General features: G+C 44.6%; 1 protein-coding gene across 3 annotated transcripts in view; it reads left to right on the forward strand.

Annotated features, from left to right (window-relative positions):
- The first annotated feature begins 355 nt into the window (after window positions 1-355).
- Window positions 356-14731, forward strand: part of LOC137419110 (uncharacterized) — an 87167-nt gene continuing 72791 nt past the window's right edge. For 2 of the 3 annotated variants that reach the window (XR_013624199.1, XM_078782703.1), the window contains exons 1-3: window positions 356-920; window positions 1219-1260; window positions 3538-3775. Coding sequence is in view for 2 of the 3 variants with exons in the window: in XM_078782703.1 (XP_078638829.1) it covers window positions 1239-1260; window positions 3538-3775 (260 nt within the window). In the remaining variant the exon portion in view is untranslated. The remainder of the gene's footprint in view (window positions 921-1218; window positions 1261-3537; window positions 3776-14731) is intronic. The other variant, XM_078782710.1, reaches the window with a different exon arrangement.

Raw genomic sequence — 14731 nt, forward strand, 5'->3', positions numbered from 1 at the left:
AATACTCCCTCGCAGTGCTAACTAAATACGCTGTTGCTACTTTTATTCCCTAAATCAAGAGTTCGTGAGGGGTTTCGGAAAATATTGCAGTCCAGAGCATTTGCGTCTTATACACCGCTCCGAGACAACCGAATTGAATGTTCTGTGTAAATTAAGTTCAAACGTTATTAATATCATTACGCATCGTTTTACTTTGTAAAACAAAGTTGTATGAGGTTAGTACACGAAGCTTAATGGTTAAATTCAGTGGTTACGCTCTACGCCACGTGGCGATGTGACGTAATGAATAGGATTCTTCTTCCGGAGCGCGTGAAGAATCGGCAAAATAATTAATTAATTAAAGCGAGACCGGAAGTAGGCAACACCATTCAAGTGCAGAAGGGGTTTGTTTGAAACTTTTAGAGTGCGGGAAGAAGAATGTTTACTCTTTATAAGTATGTAGGTAGAAACGCCCGGGATATAGTTAAATGTGTTGGTGTCGTTCAGGTAGCTGGAGGTGCCGTGTCAGAGGCGTGGCGTGTGTACGAGCAGTCACAGAGAGCGTTACAAACGCCGTTGTTTAATTAGCAGTTCGGCTGAGCTATCATTGATCTTTGTGTGAGCGCGTTTCCAATGACGAGGTTTCCCTCCAATTTGAGAGTGTAACTCCCAATTTCCATTTTCGCTGACGTGAGGTGTGGATTGTAAGACCGAGAGACCCCAGTTTGTGAAGACCTGTGTGGTTCAAGCGGGATCCAATCGGTCAAAGAGGTGCCTCGTCGTATGAATAATGTGTGATTAAAAATCATTATTATCGAAACTTCGGATTGAACTTTTTGTTTATTTTTTTGCTTTAATTCCTCTGAGTGGACTCGACCATTTGCGTTTTGAGGGGAGGGGGTCGAGGTGAGAGGAACAAGATGGCGGTGTAGAGAGTGAGAGTGAGTTGAACTTTTATTCGTTTGGTATTGTAATTCTTTCCGCTGACTGTGTTTTCCTCCAGTCTCTTGTGGTTTTCGCTCGACTTTCCTTGTTGAACTTGCTTCCCCCCCCCCCCCTGACGGCGGCTTCGTCGTGCCGAGCACACTTTTACGGGCACTCACCGCGTTTTTTTCCATCCAACCTGAGAGGATTTCGCTGCTCATCCCTCACCTGCTGTAACCCCCATCGTGTGCGAACCCCTTTCTGGTGTGTGTCTGTGTGTGTTGGTTAACTTTCTCTTTCCCACTCTCTCCGCAGATTCCGCCGCTCGTGCCGCCATGCGCCGCTCTTCGGAGACAGGTTGGTGTACCGCTTCGCCTCGTCACGCGCTCCACATAGTGACGGTTTCCGCTCTTCTCTTCTTCATCCTCTCCTCACATCCCATCTGACTCGTCCTCCCTCCCCCTCTCTGCCAAATGCACAATCCTGCGTGATTCTTGTAAAGACTAATTTCATGTCGATGTGTAACGAGTTCGTGTATTGGTGTTTGTGCTTCAGCAAACGGATTGTCGACTCGTTTATAGCTGACATTAGTTCCGTTTGTTATTCATATTGCCAAGTACGTTTGGTACCATGACTGCATTGTATGGACACTGAACAAGCTTTAATTAAGTAACTATGTTCACCTCGAGCTTTCAAAGAGTACCTGTTGTGACAACCAGGTATATACCTGTGCATACACACAATGCTGCTTCTCACCATGCGAGGATGTAATCATTGCAGGTGTAGCCAGGTGCATACCTGTGCATGCACACAATGCTGCTTCTCACTATGCGAGGATGGAATCATTGCAGGTGTAGCCATGTGCATACCTGTGCGTACACACGCTGCTGCTTCTCACTATGTGAGGATGTAATCATTGCAAGTGTAGCCAGGTGCATACCTGTGCATACACAATGCTGCTTCTCACCATGCGAGGATGTAATCATTGCAGGTGTAGCCAGGTGCATACCTGTGCATGCACACAATGCTGCTTCTCACCATGCGAGGATGTAATCATTGCAGGTGTAGCCAGGTGCATACCTGTACATACACACATGCTGCTTCTCACTATGCGAGGATGTAATCATTGCAGGTGTAGCCAGGTGTATACCTGTACATACACGCAATGCTGCTTCTCACTATGTGAGGATGTAATCATTGCAGGTGTAGCCAGGTGCATACCTGTGCATACACAATGCTGCTTCTCACCATGCGAGGATGTAATCATTGCAGGTGTAGCCAGGTGCATACCTGTGCATGCACACAATGCTGCTTCTCACCATGCGAGGATGTAATCATTGCAGGTGTAGCCAGGTGCATACCTGTACATACACACAATGCTGCTTCTCACCATGCGAGGATGTAATCATTGCAGGTGTAGCCAGGTGCATACCTGTGCATACACACAATGCTGCTTCTCACTATGAGGATGTAATCATTGCAGGTGTAGCCAGGTGCATACCTGTGCATACACACAATGCTGCTTCTCACTATGTGAGGATGTAATCATTGCAGGTGTAGCCAGGTGCATACACACTGCTGCTTCTCACAATGCGAGGATGAAATCATTTCTGGTGTAGCCATGTGCATACCTGTGCGTACACCCAATGCTGCTTCTCACTATGTGAGGATGTAATCATTGCATGTGTAGCCAGGTGCATACCTGTGCATACACACAATGCTGGCTCTCACTATGTCAGGATGTAATCATTGCAGGTGTAGCCAGGTGCATACCTATACATACACACAATGCTGGTTCTCACTATGTGAGGATGTAATCATTGCAGGTGTAGCCAGGTGCATACCTGTGCATACACACAATTCTGGTTCTCACTATGTCAGGATGTAATCATTGCAGGTGTAGCCAGGTGCATACCTGTACATACACACAATGCTGGTTCTCACTATGTGAGGATGTAATCATTGCAGGTGTAGCCAGGTGCATACCTGTGCATACACACAATGCTGGTTCTCACTATGTCAGGATGTAATCATTGCAGGTGTAGCCAGGTGCATACCTGTGCATACACACAATGCTGGTTCTCACTATGTCAGGATGTAATCATTGCAGGTGCAGCCAGGTGCATACCTGTGCATACACACAATGCTGCTTCTCACTATGTGAGGATGTAATCATTGCAGGTGTAGCCAGGTGTATGTACATACACACAACGTTGGTCCTCACTCTAATAATTTCAGATTCCCACATATTTCCCATCCATAAGTGTACGTTGTGTGTAAACTGGCTTTAGAAACTAATTGTGATGTAACCAGGGTGATTGTCTGATCAAACAATTTATTAGAACTCTGGTAGACACCAAGGCTGTAGCTGCTACACCGTGTTGGCATGACCCACTCGTGAAATACGTATCTCGTACTAGTCTGAGATCTGGATGTGAACTTCGGGTGGAGATCTACCATTGGTGGTACCATTACACATTACCACATGGATTTATGATCCAGGTTCACTTGCTTGATTATAATGTTGGGCATTTATGCTTATAGCTGTACCCTTGTCACTCATACTTGGATTTTGTACCAAGCTAGAGTACTGGTGCAAAGACTTTCTTGTAAGTGATGCTAGTTGTGTGTCAGCAGGCCTGGCGTTCCCAGAATGGGCCTACAAGCCAGAGTCGAGTCCCGGTTCGCGCCAAATCCAGTTGTGGCACTTCATCCTGGAGCTGTTGCACAGTGCGGAGTTCCGTCACGTCATCGCCTGGCAGGGTGACTATGGAGAGTTCGTGATCCGTGACCCGGATGAGGTGGCAAGACTTTGGGGTGTGCGCAAAGCCAAACCTCAGATGAACTATGACAAGCTGAGCCGTGCTTTACGGTAAGGATGCCATTTTGACTTTGCTTATGTTGGAGAAATAATATGATCTGGATAGCAAGCCCAACATGGTGTTGATAGCACGATCTAAAGATTTAAGTCGTTCGCCGATTTAACCTTGAACAACATTGTTCAGATGGAAGACTAGAACTACACTCGGTAAAGCGCACACCTCCGCTGGGTTGAACAGTTTGTTTTGTATCCCACTGATAGGCCGGATCTGGATTCAGTCCTGAACCAAAATCTAACCGGCTTATTCTTGTCTAAGCAACTCGTCCACCAAGTTTTGTCAACTCGTCCACAACTTTTTCAGATATCATGTTATATATCGTTTTTGGCCTTATCGCCCAATGGTGAAGAATCACTTCAAAAATTCTACCAGCCGGATCTTCACCAAAATCTAATCATTTCGTCCGAATCCGTCCAGAACTTATCGAGATACCTTGTTCACCGACAGACCAGACAGACAGTGGTGAAAATATGACCTCCATCACCCTTCGGTAGCAGAGGTAACTATCCAGCTGATTTGCAGATCTTGGAGATGTGTACAATATAGGAAAGAGTTGTGTTCATGGGGACAACACCAGTTTGAAACTGGAGAAGCCGATTGGTTATTTGGCTGATGAGTCCCATGTTTCTCAATCTTGAGTTGGACATTTTTAAGGAGTGAATTTTCACAGAAAAAAAATTATTTTTGTTTGATATTGTTTGCTTATTTATTTACTTTCTTACCTATTTGCTTACTTTCTACTCTGCCAAGAATCACATGGGAACTTTGTGTTTTTAACTTCCCAATTACCAACATTGAGAAGTTGGAAACAAACATGTACAAAATACTTAGAGATGGACAGGCATTAGAGATGGACAGGCATTAGTTGGAGCACAACCAATAGTATAGGCTAATATGGTTGACGACTCTAGAGACTAACTATGTTAACAAAATGCATATTGGTCACAAAGTACAATTTTAACTAGAGCGCATATCTCCGCCAGGCTGAACAATTTACATTTTGTATCTCGCTGATTGGCCGGATCTGCATCCGGACTTGAACTTAAGTCTTAATCACCTTGTTCTTGTTACTTACTCAACTCGTCCACCAAGTTGTATCATAAACAGTCCACAACTTTTTGAGCGATCATGCTCTTATCATTTTACAGAGAATGTCTTGAAAGGAAAAAGCAACAGAAAATATGGAATGGGTTCAAATAACTTGTGTAATGAACAATACCTGATTAATCAATGGCATATGCCAGACTGATAGAGCAGGTGTAGCTTCAGAAAGCAATCGAGAGTTGACTCGAAATATGAAACCACATTACTACAGACTCTAACTGGCCTGATAAGGAATGTTTATGAGGAAGGTATGTTGGTCTACTTGTATGGATGTGCTAAACCAGAACAGTGGCAGAAGTGAGACTCTGTAATACAGGTTGATGCATCTTGGAAGAAGCTGCTGTGTATGTCTGGAGCCCTGAGTTTCTTTCGATTTTACTTTAAATGCCGCACATGACCCAACTTCCATCACTCGATAATTTGATACTGGGACAAATCCAGCCCTGGATCTTTTCAGTTCAGATGTCACTGCCATTTTATGCTCTTTCATATTCTTAATGGTACAAATTCTCCCTGTAAGGTAGATGGTGCAACTGCACATTAACTAAACTGGGCATTGTGTTGTAACCGGGTGAATACGGTACATGGAGGATGTGTGTAAAAGAGGTAACTAGAGCGAAATTGCAAATCCCCACGCTTCCTACCTAAAGCAAAGTTGAAAGGTGGCACAAAGTTCCACCAAAACAACCTAATCTCAAATTTTGAATTAATCTTTTGTACTGCTTTGACCCCTCTGACACAAAGTCCTCACCACCCTCAGTTGTCATGGGTAACCACCCCACTGGGACATGAAAAGGGGGTGAAATCCCCCAAAAATCGTTACTGTATATATTTCATGCATCCCCCAATGTTGATTGCATACACAGTTTCTTTTTTTTTTTTAGGTTTTCAAATGTTCTCCAGATATTTGAAGTACACCAGTTTTGGTTTCTATTAACCTTTCTTCTGCATAGCTGAGGGTGTTTATAAATATTCAGTACCGCCACTCCCAACAAATAGGGAAGGTAAGTAATAAGTTGAATAGAACGCGAGTTGAATAAGTTGAATAGAAATCTCCTCGCGAGATCTTGGAGACGGCGGCAGGGATTTTCGAAGCTCCACACGGTCTCCACGTTTTTCGAAGTTAAGTCTGTTCACAATTGTATTTTGTCGAAACTGTATTTATATTTCGGTGTGTGAAGTTATTGTGTGCAACTTTGGTTGTTTCTCGGTGTTTATCTTTCATAAATTGATCGTCTGTTTGCCGTGTCGCGAGCAAGGCCTTGTACAGTGTGCACTGTACAACCTTGAGGCTTTGTTTTTCTCTCAGTGGTCCGTCGTTTGTGATCCAATAACTTTCGTTCTCTGTATTCCCAGTCTTTTCACCCATAGCCTACTTCCTTGTGTAAATCTCAACTCAAAAAAAAAAAAAAAAACATTTCCTTCTCTGTTCTCATTCGTTTATTCATTCTTATTCGTTCGTTCGTTCTTCGACCACGTGTTTCTCCCCCATTTCCCCAGATAGTTTTCACTCATTAACCTTCAATGTTTACACTTTCCCCTCAAGTTATGTATTCCGTCATATTTTATAACACCTTTTTCTTCTTCTTCTTTAAAAGGCTGCTTTCGACTTGCTCACCAAATCAATTCATCCCAAAAAAAATATCCATCTCCTATAGTGCCTTTGTTCTACATTCCCTAAACTCTCCTGCACTCCATCCTCCATCCAGCGTCCTGAAACGTATTTTTAACTCGAAGGTCACAAGAAACTCATTTTGCAATAAATGTTCGTTTCCCATAAATCGTACACTTTCAAAAATCCAATCTCACCCCTCCCCTCCAAATCTTCCCCATAACCCCTCCCCTCCAAATCTTCCCCATCACCCCTCCCCTCCTAATCTTCCCCATCACCCATCCCTTTCAAATCTCCCCCCTTGCCCCCTCCCTCCTAAACTACTCCCTCACCCCTCCCCGCCAAGACGCCCCCTCGCCCCTCCCCTCCTAGACTCCTGCCTCACCCCTCCCCTCCAAATCTCCCCCATATCCCATCCCTTTCAAATCCCTCCCCTTGTCCCTTCCCTCCCAAACTCCCCCCTCACCCCTCCCCTTCAAATCTCCCCACCCTCATTGCTTCTCAATTTCCCCCCGCTCACTCCCCCTCCTCAAAGCGTCCTCCCCGCTTCTTCCCCCTTCAAACTCTCACCTCCATCTCCCCCAACCTTCTGCCTCGCTCTTCCCCCTCCTCAAATAACACCTCATTGTGGCTCACCCAATCACCATCAAACCCTTTCTCCGAGCTATTCTGAAATCTCTGACACACCTTCAACAGCTCTCCCTACCTCTTCCACCTCTTCCACATCTTACCCTACCCCTCCTCCCCCCTGTTCTGTATCTGATGCTCCCCCTTCCTCTTCATTAACAGTATGGACCTCAAACATCCGGGGCCTTCGTTCAAACTTAACTGATCTCTCCATACAGGTTGCTTCTGTCAAACCAGACGTGATCTGCTTAACAGAAACTTTCCTCCTTTATGATGTCTCTGATTCCATAGTATCTCTCCCGGGCTACTCCCTCCTCCGGTATGATAGACCTGAGCCTCGTCCTGGAGGCGGGGTTGCTATCTTTATCAAAAACTCTCTTCCTCACTCGCCCTGCACTGCACTCTCTCCACCTCACCCCCAGGAATACCTCTGGCTACGGCTTCCCCTTCGCTCCCACCTCTTGTTCATATGTGTGTTGTACCGTCCACCAAACAGTGATGACTCCATCTACATCTCGCTGTCTGATGATATGGACCAACTTCTATCTACTCATCCCAACTCTCTCTTCCTCATATGTGGTGATTTCAACTGTCATCATTCCAGTTGGCTGGGTGTGGGTACCTCTCTCACCAGCCATGGCTCCTCAGCAAAGGACTTCTGCGACTCACTGGGACTGACACAATCTGTCAATTTCCCGACCCGGATCTCAGTCAACGGAACATCTTCTCTTCTGGACTTGGTTATGACTAACTTCCCTGAAAATGTCTGCTGCTCTTCTTCTGCTCCGATCGGATCATCTGATCATGTCCTTGTTAAAGTGGACATCTCTCTGACCATCCTCAGGGAGCCTGCTCAGCGTCGACGAGTCTGGCATTTCACTCAGGCCAACTGGCACGGTCTTCAAGCAGCCATCAATCATCTGGACTGGTCTCCCATCTCTACCACCTCTGACATCAACTCATCCTGGGAATTCTTCCAAATTAAATTGCTCTCTCTCATGCACAGATTTATCCCATCTCGTCTTCAGTTGTCATACCCTTCCTCCCGTCCATGGTACACGGAATCTTGTGGTGAGGCTGTTGCCCAGAAACAACTTGCCTTCGTCTCCTGGAAAGCAAATCCAACGGAAGGAAATCTCATTTCCTTTCACAAAGCCCGAAACAAGTGTGTGTCCACCCTCAGGAGAGCCAGGAAACAATATCTCTCCGTTCTCAAGACCGAACTCTCTTATCTGTCTCCCTCTTCCAAATCCTGGTGGCATCTGGTCAAATCCGTTTCTGGTGTTTGTTCCCCCTCCATCCCCTCCCTTACCTCAAACGGCTACACAGCTGACTCCGCACGTGAAAAAGCTGAATGCCTCAACTCTGTGTTTGCCTCTAAATCTTGTGTCCCAAACCCATCCCTCTCTGTACCCACCATACCCAGTCGTACCCTGCTGCTCCTGGACTCCGTGTCCTTTCCTCCTGACAAGGTGGAAAAGTTTCTGTCAACCCTCGACTCTGATTCTGCAACTGGACCCGACGGCATCAGCCCACGGGTCCTAAAATCCTGCTCTGCTGCTCTATCTCACCCTCTCTCTGTTCTCTTCACCCTCTCTTTTGCTCAAGGTCAACTGCCATCTGCTTGGAAATCAGCCAACATCACCGCTTTGCACAAAAAAGGTGCAAAAACAGATCCTAGCAACTACAGACCAATCAGCCTTCTCCCAATTATCAGCAAAGTCATGGAATCCATCATTGCTTCTGATATGAAATCTTTCCTCTTCTCCAATGGCTTGATCTCTGATCATCAATTTGGTTTCAGACCAGGTCACTCTACTCTGGACATGCTGCTTCTGCTGTCTCAACAATGGATGGAGGTCCTCAATGCCAAACAGGAAATTAGAGCTGTCTCCCTCGACATATCACGTGCCTTCGACACGGTCTGGCACCCCGCTCTGCTCACCAAACTCTCCTCCTTTGGTATCCATGGAAATCTCCACGCATGGCTGGCGGACTTCCTCTCTAGTCGTCGTCAACGTGTGGCCCTGAATGGGTTTCTCTCATCTCCTCTTCCTGTTCAGGCTGGAGTTCCCCAAGGCAGTGTTCTGGGCCCCGTGCTTTTTCTGGTCTTCATCAATGATCTCTCTGACTCTCTCGAAAATCCTCTCTATCTCTTTGCTGATGACTCCACTCTCTGCCGCTCCATTCCTCTTCCCTCAGATCGGCAGTCTGCTGCCTCCTCACTCTCTGAAGACCTCGACAAAATCACAGACTGGTCAAACAAGTGGAACATGTCTTTCAATCCTGACAAATCTCACACTCTTACTATGTCTCTCCGAAAAGATCGACTGGACAACCCTCCCATCTACTTTCTCAACAATCCTCTCCAAGAAGTTCTGTCGCTCAAGATTTTGGGTCTCACTATCTGCCATGATCTTTCTTGGGAAAACCACATTTCCAAGCTGGCCTCCAAAGCCAGTCGCCGACTGGGCATCCTCCGTCGTGCGAAGTCCTTCCTCGGCACACCTGAGCTCCTCACCACATACAAGGCTTTCATCCGCAGCTCAATGGAATACTGTTCTCCCCTATGGGCCGGTGCTCCTGCCTCACACCTAGCTCGGCTTCACGCTGTTGAAACCAAAGCTTTCAGAATTATTGGAATCTCCCGCGATGAAGCTATCTCTGAGGGCCTTTCACTCACTCACCGCAGGCAGGTAGGTGGTCTTTCTGTCTTCTACCGACTCCTCTCCGGCCTTGCACCCCCAGCTCTCTCTGTGCTCTGTCCCCCAAATATTCCTACAGGTCGCACAAGATCTGCCAGCAACCCTCTGATGGTTAAACTGCCGAAATCTCGGCTCTCCGCTCACCTTCACTCTTTCATTCCTCTTTTCTCCCGCCTCTGGAACAAACTCCCTCACTCCCTTCAATCCCACTCCTCCCTCCAGGTCTTTAAAACAGCTGTTCACCACCATCTCTTATCTTCCCCCATCCAAAACCTTGATCTTTTCTACCCCCGCTAATTCACCCCAGATCCACCTTGTTTGAAATTCCAACTTCTTTCCTGGAAGTCCTGGCAGTGTCCATATGTTTTATACCTCTCCCACTGCCGCCTTCCCACGCCCCCCCCCCCCCCCCCCAAAGCCCTCGCCCTCTCTCAGATCTCTCGATGTCTCCATGTCTCTCGGTCCCTGCTCTCAAATGTTGTGTTTGTGTCCTTCCCCCTCTCTCCCCATCTTGTCTACCGCTCCCTATGTTATATGTTTTATGTGTCGGTTTGTCTTTCTGTGTGATTAATGTTCGCTCTTTCACGAGCCTCGATATTGTATACAAAAAAAAAAAAAAAAAGAACCAACTAGCAACGGTACCCGCCCTATGGGCGGGGCTTCATTTGGGAGGCCCAAATGAAAAGGCAAAATATCATAAATTAAAGGCTTTTTTTTATTTTAAACGATTCGTATAAACATCCGTTGAATCATATCACACGCAAATCATCAAAATCTAAACAGTACATGGTGCCCATTTTGAAAAAAGATTGATTTCTGCAAAATGGAAGCGGCCGCTACACGTCTTTCTCAGTCGCACGTTTATGTGTGAAGAGTGCGTACCGAATCTGTAACACTGAAGCGACCGCTACACCTGTTTCTCAGTCGCTTTGCACACGCTGCCATGTTACTTCGGAGCCACACGTTTATATAGGAAGAGTTCGTCAGGAGTCGATCTACTCTCTCCTGGTACGTATAATAAACAGTATTTGTAGAATTTCAACAAAAGCCACATCACTGTTCGTATCGGTAAATATTATTCCATCGTGTTTGGAAAAATTTGAAAAATTGGAAAAACGATATGGCCTATTTTACTCCTAGGGGTCCCAGGAATACCCACCCAAAATATCGTTGCGATCGGTTGAGCCGTTTTTGCGGTACCTTCAAATGGACGGACGTACATTTGGTGAATTATAGTAAGATGATTGGGCTGTTTTGGTGGATGATGCATGCACACCGATAAGGTTCCCTCGACAAATAATGATCACCACACTTTTTTCCTTTTTTTTTGAAAAATTGCGGGATATTATAGTCGGTTCTGGCTGTCTGCCCATCTGTCCGTTACCCTATCTCCTCTTAAATAATTTGGCCGAATTTCACCAAACTTGGTTGTTATGATCACATGGCAAGAAGGTGCAAGAGCCGAATCATTTTGGTCCTGCCCCCTGTGGCCCTTGGACAGGGTCAAAATGTCAAATACCTAAAAATGCAATTACGGCCACATTTTCGAAACTTTTTTCAATGAAGCTTTGTATATGTAATCAACATTTGAAGGCGCATGTTTTATGTAACGATTTTTTTGTGGGATTTGACCCACAATTAATGCCCCAAGGGGTAGGTACTTAGGGTCAAAAGAGGGGAAAAATTTAACTCAATTTGATATTGGGTTGTTCGTGGTGGAACTTTTTGCCGTCTTTCAACTTTGCTTTAGGTGGGAAGCGTGGGGATTTGCGAAGACACACCTTCAGTTTTTCTCCCTTATAATTTGTGATGTGTTTTGAGAGAATGAATTTGCAGCAGTAAACCAGGGAGAGAGAGAGTCTTTGCCATTTAAAAAAAATGAAATTTATGAGACATGGAGCAGGGGCTGCCTACTTGCCGAATGCACATACTTTCCTCTAAGCTGTCTAGCCTGGGTTAGAATCTCAGCCCAGCTATAAACTGAATCCTGGCCTATCATAGGCAGGGTGATTTATCAATGTGTGGCATCCCTTGGATGGATGTTAAACTGGGCACCCTGTCTGTCGGCATTAGGTCGATGTTAAAGATCCCACGGTGTCCTTTGCGAAGAGTAGGTGAGCTATCGCCAGCACAATGAACCAATTCCTGCACTAATTTTAGTCGAACGTTAGGCCTGGCCAGTCGGTTCGTGAAAGACTTGGGCCAACCCCACAAGTACATGGGAATAATTGTTTCTTTTAAAGTTTGATTAAATGGAGCAAATTCATCGAGGGTATTTGGAAATAGCTGGGTATAATTTCGGGCAATTGTTCAGGATCATCAAAAGATCATCGGTGCCTTGTATTTTCAGCTTTCATTCAGTTTGAGTTTTAGTCCAAATCGTCCTACTCTTCTGGCACCACTTTAATTTCGAAGCTGAACCGACTGTGTAAAGGTGTTCGACAGATGAGTATGAAGTAATGGAGTCTGCGAGTTGAAAGAACCGACTTGGTTACACACGCTGTTCTTCAATAGTGCTCCCTCAGGCACTGAAAGAAGTTGAAAATCATGCGGAGCTACAGCAGCTGTCGTACGGCAATTACAGCTGCATTCTAATGGGGGGGGGGGGGGGGGGGGAAATGTAGATAAATAATCTGAAATTTCTTCACAAATTTACCAGAGATTTATTAGTGGTGGGTGAACGTGTATTTAAAGAGAGCAATTCTTATGTGACAAGTCTGATTAGTATTAGATGCAGTTAAACATTGATGAGGTTTGTTTGGACCAGGGTGCAGGTGTCATGGTGAAGGCACTTCATCTCTTCACTAATTCCTGATAGTAGTTGGAACTGTTTAGCAGTTCATAAAAGTTTTAAACTCCTCCATTTTTAAGCGGTGAAGCCACTTCGATATTTGGTTACGTCCGTCCATCTGTCAAAAATAGAGGACCTTTCTAACCCACCGTGTTTCATTCTGAAGGGTTTTAAAGGGTAATTATAAAGGGTTCTACATGGTCATTGTAAAGGGTAATGCCAAAGAGTAATTCTCATGGTTTTGTTTGTTTTTAGGCTTTGTCTATTTCGTATTAAAAATGCCAAACTGAACCGCTTCCTTCAGACATGGGTGCGATATTTTTATTTTTATTATTTTTTATCTCAAATCAAACAGCCGGCTGTGTATTGTTCAGCAGGCATCCGTAAACCGCCAGCTCTTGTGATCACAGCTGATAAAGACCAAATACAGATAATAGCTTTGCATAACACGCTGCAAGGAAATGTACGAGTCTCGTATAGGCTTCAACTTCATGACTCTACAAGACTATATTCTTGATCTAACAAATTCTTAAATAGCTTTATAGAGGGATAATAACTTCAACAAAGCGTGCTACTCATAAAATGTGAAAATATACATCCTGATTTGAATGTTTTGCTCCAGAATTATTAGGATGGAAGACCTACTTCTATCCATTAGAAGTAGAAAACCCAGTTCTATCTTGTGCAAGTGCCAAATGATAATGCTGTATTGCTTTGTGACACGAATAACACTAAGAAAAGAGGACTTCGGTAACTGCACTTGTAAAAACCTTTGACTGAATTAGGTGCAGTTCATGTGCAGAGACTGAAGTATGGTTTCTAGCTGCTGGTAAAAAAAAAAAAAATCTGGCATTTTTTTTGTTTGTTTGTTTAAGTGGTCATTGTCTTTGTGTGCTTTATCTCCTTCAGTGCAGTGCTGTCTCTGCTCCCTTCGGTGGTCTCGTCGGCTTCATTGCAACTATTTGCCACTGATGGTTTTGAACTTCCCCCCCACTTATTTGGGGTTTTTAAAGCAAAAATGTTTCGCCTGGTGAATGCTGCCATATTACTGCTACAACGCTAAAGTTTTGTTGTGTTGTTGTTCCGGCTGTGTAGTTGTCTTGCGGCATACGTCGAGAAATGCAATGCTTACGTTTTTAGTTTGGTTCTCTTTCGTTATGTGCACTCGCACACACTATGTCGGTGAATTCTACAAAAACCGCTTGACGTACACAGATAATCTATGCCTTAACAGAAAGGTCTCTGATAATGAAGTGAGGGCATATTCCACGGGTTTCAGTTCATGTTCCAATAATCCTTTAAATAAATTAATTTCCTTGTTACAGGTGATGCAGCATGATGTGTTATTTGTTTATTGATCGGTATATAGTTTGCATTGCTACAACCATTTACATTTCATTATGTGCGATAGCATTAGTGACAAAGCTATAATAAGCGTTTTTCCCCTCTGTAAACTGGATTATGATGCAATCGTCACTTTTTGGTTTGCCAATGAAGTGATGTGGATCGAGTAAGGGACTCCAGAGTTGAGCTCACACTTGTATGCAAGCATTTGCTATCGGTATTAAAATATCCCAGTATTCTTCCTCATATAGTTTACCGTGCGTGAAGTGAAAAGCAGGGTTAAGCAATTGGTCAATTTGTCTATCTGTCTGTCTGCAGATGTTGGTCGATGATCTACTTGATTGCAATTAAATTTTATATTTTGGACACTGTAGAACACGGATCTCAGTCAAACAAAACTGAAAATCATGCCAAACAGGAAACATACTATTTTTTTGACTTAATAAAGGAGACAAATACCAGGCACAAATAACTAGCTTAACATGTAAAATAATGTGGAGTAAAAGATGGTGTATCAATGGCGGTAGACCTTGCAAAGTAATTTTTATTCATTTATTTATATATTGTTACAGTCGCGGGGTTTGGATCTACTATGAGGGGGGTTAGCGTCCGTTCCCACCCGAACTTACCGGACATGAGGCTGCCGCGCATGAATAACCGTACTTCGACAGGTTGCGAACCAGCATCTATGAATGCCAATTGGTCCGTCGCGTGATAGCAAGGTCCAATCGTCTATATACCGCTTCTAAGCCACCGTGTTTACACG

The sequence above is a fragment of the Myxine glutinosa genome, chromosome 1, assembly GCF_964187855.1.
Source record: "Myxine glutinosa chromosome 1, kmMyxGlut1.1, whole genome shotgun sequence".
Classification (NCBI taxonomy): domain Eukaryota; kingdom Metazoa; phylum Chordata; class Myxini; order Myxiniformes; family Myxinidae; genus Myxine; species Myxine glutinosa.